General features: G+C 52.7%; 1 protein-coding gene across 6 annotated transcripts in view; it reads left to right on the forward strand.

Annotated features, from left to right (window-relative positions):
- The window catches only part of SRCAP (Snf2 related CREBBP activator protein), a 32,037-nt gene extending 18,924 nt beyond the window's left edge, over nt 1-13,113 (forward strand). For all 6 annotated transcript variants that reach the window (XM_079951333.1, XM_079951334.1, XM_079951331.1 and 3 more), the window contains 12 exons: nt 117-347; nt 736-1,062; nt 1,281-1,522; nt 1,659-2,023; nt 2,760-2,962; nt 3,124-3,293; nt 4,014-4,210; nt 6,099-6,213; nt 6,540-6,668; nt 6,763-6,945; nt 7,387-7,470; nt 7,869-13,113. In XM_079951333.1, the coding sequence (XP_079807459.1) occupies nt 117-347; nt 736-1,062; nt 1,281-1,522; nt 1,659-2,023; nt 2,760-2,962; nt 3,124-3,293; nt 4,014-4,210; nt 6,099-6,213; nt 6,540-6,668; nt 6,763-6,945; nt 7,387-7,470; nt 7,869-11,870 (6,248 nt within the window). In that variant the 3' untranslated portion in view covers nt 11,871-13,113. The remainder of the gene's footprint in view (nt 1-116; nt 348-735; nt 1,063-1,280; nt 1,523-1,658; nt 2,024-2,759; nt 2,963-3,123; nt 3,294-4,013; nt 4,211-6,098; nt 6,214-6,539; nt 6,669-6,762; nt 6,946-7,386; nt 7,471-7,868) is intronic.
- The last annotated feature ends 312 nt before the right edge of the window (nt 13,114-13,425 follow it).

Consider the following 13,425-nt stretch of genomic DNA (forward strand, 5'->3'; position numbering starts at 1 on the left):
TTCTATGGTGGGATCTCTGCAGGAGGGCTTACACATGCACTGGGAAGTTTGGCCACCATCTACAGGCAAGGCAGGTAGCTGAGTAGTTAATGGTCTCTCCCTCCTGTCCCATCTAGGGAATGTAGTTCACCTGGTGTCGGCCGGGGGGCAGCACCACATCATCAGCCAGCCAGCACAGGTTGCTTTGATCCAGGCCATGTCTCAGCAGACTGGGCAGGCCCCAGTTGGGGTGCAGGCTGTGCCAGGCCACCAGCCTCCCACCATCCTGCCTGTCCCAGCTACCAGCACAGCTGCTGCAGCTGTGGCTTCCACAGCAACTATCAGCCTCCCCATTGCTGCCACCCAAGGTTAGTCAGTATCTGGATTCCTGGGGATTGCCCTCCCGCTCTTGGAAGGCAATGTGGTTTTGTGGGTTGAGGGCCTGGGTGACTTTGCCTTTGGGTCAGTAAACCTTCCTTCTGTGTCCCCAACAGCATATTGTTCTCATCCTCCCTCGTATGGCATCTGTTGCTCCACCCTGGCCGCCTTCCACTTCCCTTTCCTTCTGCCCTGCTCCCTACATTGGCCCAACCCTCCACCACCTAAGCCTTCTCTGAATTGCCATGGCCTGGTCCTATATTGAGGCTTCTCCTTCAGCACCGGCATAAAATAAATGTCTGGTAGGAATAATAAGAAATGACACCACTCTGTTGGAGAGCCGCAGTTCAGCCTCTCTCTTTGCTGTTGCCCCCACAGTGCCCTCATCAGCAGTGAACAGCTCCGGTGTGGTGAAGATTGTTGTGCGTCAGGCTCCTCGAGATGGCCTGCTGACCCCGTCCCCTGGCCCGCAGCAGCCATCTCTGCGCCCTGCTACAGCAACAACTGCTGCCACACTGCCTGGTCTCCCAGCGGCCCTCATGGCCCAACGAGCCCCGCTCCCCATGACTCCTGTGCCGCCTGTCAGGTTGCCCGCTCAGCCACTGGTGCCAGTTAGGGCGCCCACACCAGCTCCCCTGCAGGGCCTTGTGAGACCCATGCTGCGAATGGTACAGGCGCCAAGCCCCAGCCTGGAGCAACAGCTGGGTAAGCATGTTGCCCAGCACCTTGCGTAGCGATTCGTGCATCTTAGGCGGCTGTGGGGTTGGGAAGAGTTCCTCACCATCTTGGGAGTCAGCATCAGCTCTGGATATTGGTGGAAACGATAACGTGAAATGCCAAAGCACCATCTTCTAGTAGAGTTTAGTTTCTTCTCTTTTCCCCAGCAGCCCTTCTGATTCCCTTTCTGTCCCCTCTTTTTTCAGTTGCAGCTGCCACACCCCCGATAGCGGCTCCATTTGCGGTCACTCCAGCGGCCACCGTCACTGTTGCCGCCAACACCTCCCCAGCTATGACTTCCCAGACAGCCTCAAGCGCAGTGCCCAAGGAGGAGCCAGAGATGTTAACGCTGCGCTCCACCACCCCAACGCCGCCACCGCCCCCTTCCGTCCTGGCCCCACGGCCAAGGCGGCAGCCGCCTCCCCCACCTCGCTCACCCTTCTATCTGGTGAGTTCCTGCTGGAGGCCTTGGGCTCTGGGGGGGGGATCGAGGAGCAGGGTGGCCTAGAGGCTGTTATTGCCGCTTGGGGGAAGGGCCCTGGCCTCTGTTCTCCCTGACTGGCTTCACTCTCTCTGGCCTGCAGGAATCACTTGAAGAGAAGCGGAAGAAGCAGAAGGAAGAGCGCCTCGACCGGCTCTTCCGCCTCAATGAGCAACACTGCAACCTTGTGCCAATTTATGGCACTGAGGTGCTACACTTTTGTACTCTTTTCCCCCCTGCTCCCCCTCACTGGAGGGAGGAGGAGGAGGAAGAGGAGCCAGCAGCAGCCCCAGCCCAGGAAGTAGAGCCCAAGGGCTACAGAGGGGCTAGCTATGCACACTGTTATGCAGCACAAGTGCAAAAGGACCCCCATCGCCTCGAGGCTCACTGGCAGCGGGCAGACACCTTGGCCCAGGCTATCTTGAAGCCACAGCAGCGAATTGAGGAACTGACAGACATTATTGAGAGGTAGCATCTTTTTGTGGGGAGGTAAATCTTTGGGGGGGGTGGCAGCAAAAAAAAAAATAGAGGGTGCGAAAACGTAAAAAATGTAAAAGAAATTTTCCTGTACGCAACTGCTGCTGCAGGAATGTTGATTGCAATGAACTGGAAGGGGGAGAAGGTTCCAACAAAACTAGATTGGCAGAATAAATTACTAGAATCTGCTGAAATGGCACAAATGACAAACAGGCTGAGAGGCAATACAAAGCAGAGCTTTATTCAAAAATGGGACACGTTCAGGAAACATTTAGAAAAATAAAATAGTGGTGTGGCATCTATGGCAGCGTTTGAATGATTTCCGTGTAAAATAACAACAAATAATGAGAATGGGTACAAAAAAGTGTAATAAACTGTAAGATAACATAAAAAGAACAAAGTAGTAATTATAAGTACAACTGATAGCAGAATTGGTAACTACACTGTGGGGTGACGGGAAGTCTTAAGTATCTTAGTAAGAAGCTATGGTGAAATGGACTGTATAAGATTGAAGAGATTTTTATTTGTATACTTGGATATGCTATATATAAGAATGTTTTGTTATTAAATCAATTTCAGTAAAGCATATAAAACCTTTTTTTAAAAAAGTGTTCCTGGGAGCTGCAGCTTGAAGGCTATGAGGGAACCCAAGAGTCCTGCTCCCTGCTCTCCAGAGGTGCCATGGTATCCCCCTTGTTGTCCTCAGCTTTCCCTTCTTTCTCTGCAGGTTCATCTTTGTTATGCCTCCTGTGGAGGCTCCTGCTATCACCATGCATACCTCTCACCCGCCCCCATCACTCCTGCTCCAGCAGGCTGTCTTCAAGGAGACCCTGAGACAGGAGCTCTCGCCCCGTGCAAGCGGCCTGCACCGTATTGTCTGCAACATGCGGACTCAGTTCCCGGATCTCCGCCTCATCCAATATGACTGTGGTACGTGTAGCCGGGTAGGGCCTGCATCTTGCCAGTTAGGAGCCAGGACAATGTGGAGTGTTGTGCATTAAAGCTGCTAGGGCGAACTGTGTTCAGTTATCCTGCTGGGCACTCTTTGTCCTTTGCTCAGTTTTTCTTTCTGGCCCTTTTTCCCCCTCCAGGGAAACTGCAGACTTTGGATGTTCTGCTGCGGCAGCTCAAGGCTGGTGCCCATCGGGTCCTTATCTTCACTCAGATGACTCGCATGTTGGATGTGCTGGAGCAGTTTCTCAATTATCATGGACATATCTACTTGCGGCTGGATGGTAGCACCCGTGTTGAGCAGCGGCAGGTAGGCAGTAACAGCCTGTGGCCACTTACAAAGTGCTCAGAGAACTCCTGAGGTCCAGGCTGCTTTGGCAAATGGGTCTGTCAAGGTGTGCATCCAAAAAAATCAAAACATGAAACTCCAGGAGAATAATAATCTGCATTTGGGGCAAATGAAAGGAAGCTCATTCATGGCCTTTTGCCATCTGATAGAGAACAAAGGGGCTACTGAATGAATTTTGTGTGTGTGTCTTTTTTATTATTATTGTAGTCTGTAAGCTGCCTTAGTGATTATTATATCAAAAGGTGGCTAAAAGAAATCGGAGGGGGGGATTGTACAAAGATTGCAAAGGTTCAAACCTGAAATTGCCAGATTTGGGTACTACTGTCTACATTTTGCCCCAGAATTATGTCATTATTGGCAAGGAGCAATGTGATGGCAGGAGGAAATGCCTGGGCAAATATGGATTATAGAGAGAGCAGGGACAGGATGGCATGAGAAAAGAAAGTCATGGAAGTTAAGGAATCTCCATCTTCTTTATGTAGTGTCTTTTTGAGTAATCCAGGAGATAGAAGATGGTTTTTATGATTGCAGAATTAAGGAAATTATTGTATACTGGTCTGGCTTCCTTACTTTTCTGGCTTGTAAACTATGTACATTTTCCAAAGCTCAAAAGTAAAACCAGGAGTTTGGGTCTTGGATTTCTTTCCTCTTTGGCTCCAGATTTTTTTCTAATCCTGGCAGGCACTGATGGAGCGCTTCAATGCAGACAAGCGCATCTTCTGTTTCATCTTGTCAACGCGCAGTGGTGGTGTGGGAGTGAACCTGACGGGTGCCGACACTGTGGTGTTCTATGACAGTGACTGGAACCCCACCATGGATGCCCAGGCCCAAGATCGCTGCCACCGTATCGGGCAGACGCGTGATGTTCACATCTACAGGTTAGCTGGGCTCCTTGTGCCGCTGGCATAGGAAGCTGCCTCCAAGGATGTGGACAGGCTGCTTCGACTTGTGAAACTGACAACCTGTCTCCTTGATCCTTGCCCATCCTGGCTTATAAAAACGAGCAGGAAGGACTGGGCGATGGGCTCTACGGGGTGGTGAATGCTTCCCTCTGTGACGGAGCTTTCCCAGACCCGCTGAAAGAGGCGCTTCATCTTTGGACCCAGCTAATATGGCCAACTATTGCCCAGTCTCAAATCTTCCATTCTTGGGCAAGGTGATTGAGCGGGTGGTTGCTAACAACTCCAAGCACGCCTGGAGTATGTAGACCATTTGGATCCCTTCCAATCGAGATTCAAGCCTCATCATGGGACTGAAACTGCCTTGGTCGCACTGGTCAATGATCTCTGGTGGATTTAGGGACAGAGGTGAAAACTGTTTCCCAGTTCTGCTGAATCTCCCAGTGGCCTTAGATACCATCAAGCATGACATCCTTCGGGACCATCTAGAGGAGCTGGAGGCACTGTTATGCAGTGGTTCCGCTCCTTCCTCCTGGGCCGTGTCCAGAAAGTGGTGTTGGAGGATGAGTGTTCAGACCCCTGGCTCTCACTTGTGGGGTGCCTCAGGGATCGGTCCTCTCCCTCATGCTTTTTAACATCTACATGAAGCCACTGGGAGAGATCATCAGGGGGTTTGAGCTGGGTGTCCCAGTATGAAGATGATACCCAGCTCTACCTTTCCTGTTCTTGGGGTACAGCGGGTCTAACACTGCTCCTAAAAGACCAAGTGTGCAGCCTTATAGCTGTCCATGGAGGCACAGGTCAATTCTGTGTCCAGGGCAGCTGTCTACCAGCTCCATCTGGTATACAGGCTGAGACCCTACCTGCCCGCTGACTGTCTCGCCAGAGTTGTGCATGCTCTAGTTATCTCCTGCTTGGACTACTGCAATGCTCTCTACATGGGGATACCTTTGAAGGTGACTTGGAAACTACAACTGATCCAGAATGCGACAGCTAGACTGGTGACTGGGAGTGGCCACCGGGACCTTATAATATCAGTCTTAAAGGATCTTCACTGGCTCCCAGTACATTTCCGAGCACAATTCAAAGTGTTGGTGCTGACCTTTAAAGCCCTAAACAGCCTCAGCCCAGTATACCTGAAGGAGCGTCTCCACCCTCATCGCTCAACCCGGACACTGAGGTCCTCCGAAGGTCTTTTGCTGGTTCCCTCACTGCGAGAAGTGAGGTTACAGGGAACCAGGCCAAGGGCCTTCTCAGTAGTGGCACCCTCTCTGTGGAACACCCCATCAGATGTCAAGGAAATAAACAACTATCTGACTTTTAAAGACATCTGAAGGCAGCCCTGTTTAGGGAAGTTTTTAAGGACTGATGTTTTTAGATATGCTGTAAGCAGCCCAGAGTGGCTGTGGAAACCCAGCCAGATGTGTGGGGTATAAATAATAAAATTATTATAATATTATTGTGCCCAGTCAGTCTAGACTAGCTCAATATTATCTTCACTGACTAGCTGTGGTTCTTCAGGGTTCCCAGAGATATTTCCCAGCCTTACCCTGAGATAGCAGGGACTAAACCTTGGACTTTTTGCATATGAAACGTGTTCTTTAGGAAGTGATAGACATCTATACTACTTTTAGAAGACACCTGAAGGCAGCCCTGTATAGGGAAGTCCTTGATATTTGTCGGAAGCTGCCCAGAGTGGCTAGGGCAACCCGGTCGGATGGGCAGGTACAATTGTTGTTAATTAGACATTGCAGAGACTGCAGGACACACTTCCTGAAAGAGACTTGTAATAGGGTGGCACAGTAACATAGAGAAACTGTTCACGCTAGCAGTAACTTGAATGTTGACTCTCTGGTGCTTTGTACAGGTTGATCAGTGAAAGGACAGTGGAGGAAAATATCCTGAAGAAGGCCAATCAGAAGAGGATGCTTGGAGATATGGCTATTGAGGGTGGCAACTTCACGACAGCCTATTTCAAACAGGTGACCACACAGATCAGTCAAGACCTGCCTGCAGAAATCTGCTTTGTATAGCCTTTCGGACAGTTGGCTTTGCAGTGCCACTGTTTTGATGCTGAGCCTCATGAAGAGTTCCTTAACACTTGTATTATCCTGAGACACTTGTATTATCCTGAGACATCCTTGGGAGTAGCCGTGTTGGTCTGCTGCAAGAACGGCGAAACAAGAATCTCATGGCATTTTACAGACAAATTAGTTTGCTGCAACTGGGTTTCTGACGTGTATGCTGAGAATGAGGAGCTCACTTCTGTAAGGCCTGTTTGTAATGTGTTTATTTCTGTGCTCCTCAGCAAACAATTCGGGAGCTGTTTGACATGCCCCTAGATGAGCCAGCCAAGAAAGAAGGGGAGGCCTCAGCTGTAGCACAGGAGGATGAAGAGGACCCCATGGCCACCAAGCAGACACAGATTCTGGAGCAGGTAAGCTTTCAGCTTTCATATTGAAAAGAAAAGTGGTGGCCCTCCAACAAAGAGAGTCCTTGTTTACATCTGTGTGGCTACCTCTGACTCACAGGCCCTGTGCAAGGCAGAAGACCCCGAAGACATCCGGGCAGCTACCCAGGCCAAAGCAGAGCAAGTGGCTGAGCTGGCAGAGTTCAATGAGAACATCCCTTTGGACACAGAAGATCGGCCCAGCAGGGAAGAAGAAGAGGAGATGTCTAAAGCTGAGCAGGAGATTGCTTCACTGGTGGAACAGGTACACAGTTTCTTGGTGCCCCTTTAGAAAGTGGAAGTGCTTATCAACTTTTAGACTAAATTAGATGGGGATGGAATGGTGGTTCTGTTCCTCCATGGTATGTGCATGTTTGAGGCTTCCTTAATCAGACTGTCTACTAGTGTTGTCTACTCTGATTGGCAGCAATTCTCCAAAATCTCAAGCAGAGATTTTTTTAAACTGAAGATGATGGATTTTGAGTCATGAAGAACGCGTACTCTGCCATTGAACTATAGGCCCTCCTTTTCCAAGACACTTGGTAGCCAAAATCATTCTAGAAGTTTCAGTTCCTATTCCATCTCCTTCCCACCCCTCCGCTGCAGCCTCCCTGATAACCTGGCTCTCCACGGTTTCCCCTATTCTGACTGACTTGGCCTGCAGTTTCCCTCAGATAGCCCTCTGAAGTTCCTTTTCCTTTTGCAGCTCACCCCTATTGAACGTTATGCCATGAACTTCCTGGAGGCATCTCTAGAGGACATCAGTCGGGAGGAGCTGAAGCAAGCAGAGGTAAATTCCCTACCCCTGACTGGAAGCACCCCCTGCATAGTATCTTGTCAGGCAAGCACAGCTGGAGGGATGCTCTGTGACTGATTGGTTGCACCTGCCAGTTTGAAGTTGGTGAGCTCCTCAGTCAGATAGCAACTTTTTAAAGACAAATGCACAGCAATCTTTCATGGTCATGACACCAAGGCTCAGAAACTTGTAGGAGGAGCTTCTGTGGGTTGTTATTAGAAGTTGTGGTGTTGTGTACTCAGTCTTATCGGGGAAGAAGATGGCTCAGGCCTCTTAAGAGTCCTACTCTCTCTGGTGCCACTGAATGGACCAAGCCTGGTTGGCATCACTTGTTAAATCAGTAGTAGTTCCCCTGTGGCTGTCTATTAAGCTCCCTGCTCTGTTGTCCTTAGGAACAAGTAGAAGCTGCCCGCAAAGATATTGACCAGGCAAAGGATGAGGTAGTCTTCAAGCTGCCAGAGGATGAGGATGAGAGCTATCTTGTTGAGGAAGGCACCAGCAAGAAGAGTAAGAAGTCCAAGGGTTCAAGCCGCACAGCCTCAGAGAGGACAGGCACCCGCATGAGTGAAAGGCTGCGTAGCACCCGCCTCCTGCTGCGGGATGGGGAGAGTGGAGATGGGGAATCCCCCCAGGCAAGACTACCCAATCTCCGGCATTCCCACATGGTGACGGATGAGGAAGACGATAGCCTGCCCCAAGTAGCTCAACACACGCGAGGGGCTGCTGTGCGTAGGGAGTTGGTGCGGGAGGAAAAGCCTGCCCAGGCTGCCCTGCACTCCCGCAGAACTTTGGCCCGCCGAGAGGAGCCCTGGACTAAGGCCCCAGTGACTGGGGAGAGGGTGCCGAAAACAGCTCCCCACAGGACTGAGGCTTCTGCTTCTGGTGACAGGGTTTTGAGAAATAATCCCCACAGGACAGAGACCTTCTCTGCTGCGGAGAAGTTGCTACCAGTTACTCCACAGAAGGCAGATTCCGGGGCTGCAGGTGACAGGATGCTAAAAGGAACTTCTCCAAGGACAGAAACCCAGCTTGCTGGTGATAAGTTGCCACAAAGTGGCCCCCAGAGAATAGATACTGGCTTGGATAAGGAGGTGAGACCAGGCCTGCAGAAGCCTGAGAAACCCTGTGAGTTGGATAAACTCCCATCCAACCCTCCTAGGTTAGAAATAACAGTAAATGAGGCACAACTCCTCCAGCTTCCTCCTCGGGCACTTGATGGAGAGGTGGCCAGTTTAAAAACAGTTTTAAAAGAGCAGGAAGAGAAAGAAAGTGCCGAGCTCAGTCCATCAGCCCCTGAGCCCCATGTTTCCAAGAATGTCCCAAATGTGGAAGTACCAGTCTTCCAGGCACAAGATGTGCTAGTGGCTGAGGAGAAGTTGTTGAGTACACAGTCACCTCCTGACACTGAGAAGGCTGTCCTTGAGGTTCCAGCAACTAAAGAGAAGGCACCAAGCACAGTGAGTCTCCTTGCCACTGTGGAACTACCTAATGAGAAACAACCCGAGGCTGCTTGTGAGGTAGACCTACCATTGAGGGAGCAAAAGGAGAGCCTGCCAAGGTCAGAGGAAGAAGCAGACATGAGCACCTCTTGCAGTACTGAGGTACAGGAGTCACTGAACTCTGTATTTGAGGCACACAGGCCTGAGGTTGTTCAAGGGCCAGCACCTTCCGATGGTCCTGACAGAACAGCATCTAAGACATTCACCTCTAGAAGCTCAGAGGCCACCCCCCTGGAGTCCACAGTTAGTGCATCATCCAGGTTGGACAGTGAGACCCCTAAGATTGAGGTGCCTGTGCTTCCTTCCCTGGACCACTCCATGCCAGTTGCTGGCTCCCTTGTTCAACTGGAAGCTCCGCCCTGTGTCAAAGAGCCAAATGGTTTGGAGCAGGTTCCCAGAGCAGAAGACTTGCCATGTCCCACTTCAAGCCTCCTAGATGAGCCAGAGTCTGAGATTGCACCTGGAGAGACTGTATTGCCAACACCAGAGGTCTCAAGCAGTGAAAGCAAGAGCCCCAAGGAGTCACACAAGCAGGATCAAGGGGTTGTTGGGAAGAAACTTCATGAGGAGGAGCACCAAAACAAAGAGGCTGAAATTCAGGCCACGTGCCTGCCAGCTGTCTCCTCACAGGCGAGTCCATCAGATACTGCTGTCTGCTCAGGAGCGCCATCTGCAGATGAGAGTCTGTCGCTGATTAAAACCCCTCGCCGTCGAACCAGTGCGGACGTGCAGATCCGGCAGAGCTGTCAGGACCAAGATGGCCCTGCCGCCAAAGTTTTGCGCAAGCTGCCAGGGCGGCTGGTCACAGTGGTGGAGGAGAAAGAGCTGATTCGGCGTCGCCGTAATCGTGTGCGCAAGTTGGATACCGCCAACAGCACCGTGGTGAGTCCCAGCAACAGCTCAGCTCAGAGCATGTCAGGGCCAGAGCCCTCCTCCCCTTCTGGCAAAGAGTTGCCATTGCTGCGAGACTTGCCTGCCCGTCGGAGAATCGAGCTGGAGAGCCGGGCAGCAGCTAAGGAGAGAGATGGTGGCCTAAGAGGAGAGACGCACACTAGCCCTTCTGCTGAGCCTATGAAACGCAAGCGAGGGCGTCCCCCCAAGAACAAGTCCTCTGAGCAGCAGAGTCCAGGGCTGCTCCAGCCCCTCCCGGAGCCTGTCCAGGAGACCACCCCCCAGAGTCAGACCTCTGAGAAGAAGGTGCCCGAGACCCAGCCCCAAAGCAAGACCTGCGAGAAGAAGGTGCCCGAGACCCAGCCCCAAAGCAAGACCTCTGAGAAGAAGGTGCCCGAGACCCAGCCCCAAAGCAAGACCTCTGAGAAGAAGGTGCCCGAGACCCAGCCCCAAAGCAAGACCTCTGAGAAGAAGGTGCCCGAGACCCAGCCCCAAAGCAAGACCTCTGAGAAGAAGGTGCCCGAGACCCAGCTCAAAAGTAAGACGCTAAACAAGAAGGTGCCCCAGACGACCTCACCCAAGACCAAGTCTCCCAAGGGTAAAACGGAGAGTAGTGAGAACAACTCTCCTGTGGAAAAGCGACGGCGTGGCCGCCCCCCCAAGATAAGGGAGGCCCCCGTTGTGTCTCCAAAGCCTTCTCATCCTGAAGTTCTGCCAGCCTCCTCTGCAAATCCTCTGGTCACAGAGCTACTCCCTAATTTACAGGAGCAGCGGGACAAGTCCCCTAGGCCCACCCCTGTGGCAGAAGCAATACCTAAGATTCACGAATCGCTGGACTTGCATCCCAATCCCAATACAACGTCTATCTCAAAAGTATCCCCCAAGGCGCGGAACCGAATGCCTGTGCATCCCAAACCCACCTCCGTTTCTAAACCAGCTCCTAAGGCACGAGAACTGTTGGCCGCTCCCCCCAAGCCTGTTTCCAAATTCTCCACAGGAGCGTGTGAGCCCCTTCCTACTCCCCCTAGAGCTGTCTCTGCAGCAGAAGCCTCCCCAGAGATTCAAGCACTGCCTTCTCTGCCCCCACCACCCCGCCCCTCGCCCCAAGCTGCCCTCAGTTCCACAACTTCCGAGTCTCCGCCCAAGCGGAAGAGGGGTCGGCCCCCAAAGAACCCACCTTCCCCTCGTGTGGAGGCCGCGCCACCTCCCACCTCACCCTCTGACCACGAGATCTCCACCGAGAAGAAGGAGACCGCGGCTCCCCCTGTCCGCAAGCGGCGACGGAGGAGGAGAAAGGATGAACTGGGCCCGTCATTGCCGGGCGTCAGTCAGAGCTCCTCGGAGGGCGAGGACTCTCGGCCGCTCACCAGGCTGGCTCTGCTCAAGCGCGAGGAAAAACCAGAGTCTTGTGGCGAGGGCTTAGCCCAGCCCTCCCCAAAGCAGGCGCTCCCCGAGGGCGCTTCGTCTGCAGAGAGCAGCGCTTGGGAGCAGCCTTCTGGGGACGCCCCCGCCCGCTCCACCCGCCTGCGGCCCGGCAGCCTCGTCCCACCACTGGAGCGCGAGACTCAGCGACGGAAACGCCGCTGCTTCCTGAAGGGCAGCCGGGTGAGCAACAGCAGCCGGTCACCCGCTCCCCAGGCCACCTCGGAGCAGGAGGGTGGGGAGTCCGAGTCCTCCCTGAGGTCCTCCTCAGAGTCCAGCAGCAACAAGTGCTCCCAACAGCCCAAGCGCCAGTGCTATGAGTCGGGCGGGGGGCGGGGCAGGGGGCGGGGGCGGGGCTGGCGCACTGGGAGCCCGGCTGACCGGATTCTCCGTAGCGCAGCCAAGCCCAGTGACAGCACCCGGCCAGCCTCCTCCCCCATCCCCACCAGGAAAACGGGCCCTGCTTCCGTGCCCACCTCAGCGGGGGGAGGCTCTGGGGTGCTATCTCCCTCCTGCGCTCCTTCTCCAGCCGCCCCGGTTACCTCTTCACTAAGTAACAGAGGCCGCAAGCCCAAGACGTGACCACAGCGCGAGAAGTTCTGCCGTCACTTCTCTGTGGGGGGTGGGCAATGGCCAGCTCTTCCTCGCCCATACTGTAAGCAGTTTTAGCCCCCTGCCCCGACCCACCCCTTGCTCTCGATCCTCCCGTTATCATGGAGGGCAGCCGATGGGGCTCACCTGTCCCCACACAGCTCCCTGCATTCCAGACTTGACTGTTAAGAATACTACTTGAAGGAGGAGGAGGGGGAGGAGGGCAGCAGGCGTGGCTGCTCCCTCCCGGATGCTTTGTCTCAGAGCAGGGCGAGGGACACTCCTGCAGAAGTTGGCTAGCTCTGGATGTGTAGCTCAGCTGCTCCCTCGCGGGGGAAGTGACAGAGCCAGCACTGTTCCCAATTAATTCTGCTACTTGCTGATCATGGAGTGGGTGGGGGAGCAGCCCCATAGAGGTGTGGCCCCCTGAGTGACGCTTCAGGGCTTCCGCTGCCACTGAATGGCCCCCGCAAAGTTCAGTACCACTTTGGGAAGCCTCCGTTCAGCCTTTCGTTAGGCACTTGCATCCTTTTTAAAATGAAAATCACATTTTGGGGCTCTTCATCCTTTTCCTCGGCCCCTTCCCCTCAAGAAACCCACAGGGGATGCCCTCCTGATTTATAACACAATTAGCTCTTACTTTTTTAATGCCTCTGGGTTGGTTTTTAAATGACAGTGACCAAATGCTGGGTCCCCTTCTCTGGCTTTCCCTTTTGATTGTCGCCCTGTTTATTCCGTTCACAGCTTAGGGCCCTCTTGAGGCACAAGGAGGTAGCAGAGTTGACTCCGTGAAAAGGGGAAGGTTGTGCCCTCACGTTTTGCATTGCCACCAGGAGAGATGGTCGTATTTTTAATGATGTATATTGCAGCCTCACTGCTCCGAGGACTCTGGGGGCTTCTGAGTTGGATCAAATCCCTCTTCCCTTCCCTGCCTCTCTGTGTACAGCTCTCATTGTAAAATAGGTTCTTTTGAACATAATCTATGCAAAGGTTATTTTGTATAGGGGAGCACAACGTTCCCTCCCCTCCCCCACCGCAGTGGGATTGAGGGGTGGCAGTAGTTCTCTGGTTTGGGGGAAGGGGGTGCAGTTGGGGTGGAGGGGGAGGTGTTCCCATGGAGCTGTCTTTCCTACTGAAGCATGTTCAGAACTTGTACAGAAGACCGATGTAATCTTTCTTCAGAATAATGCTATGAATAAAGTGTTAAAAAAAGAAAAACCAACAGCACACCAAATGGGTCTGTAGAGTCTTTTTTTAAAAAAGAAGACACTTCGTGCTTCCTTTTCTGATTGTTTCAGTCTTCTTGGAGCAGGGATGGGATGGGATACCTGTGGACCTCCCATTGCCTGTCTACAGTTTCCATCATCCCTGACTCTTGAGCATCCTGACTAGGGCTGATAGGAACTGGAACTTCCAGGAACTTCTGGTGCTCCACCAGTGCCCTAGAACAGAGCTTTCCAAACACTGTGTTGCAACACATTAGTGTGTTGGCTGCAGAGTGCAGATGTGTCGTCTGAATACTTCTGGGGCTGAAAAGGGGTTAGTT

Source organism: Podarcis cretensis (genome assembly GCF_951804945.1).
Source record: "Podarcis cretensis genome assembly, chromosome: 13".
Taxonomy (NCBI): Eukaryota; Metazoa; Chordata; class Lepidosauria; order Squamata; family Lacertidae; genus Podarcis; species Podarcis cretensis.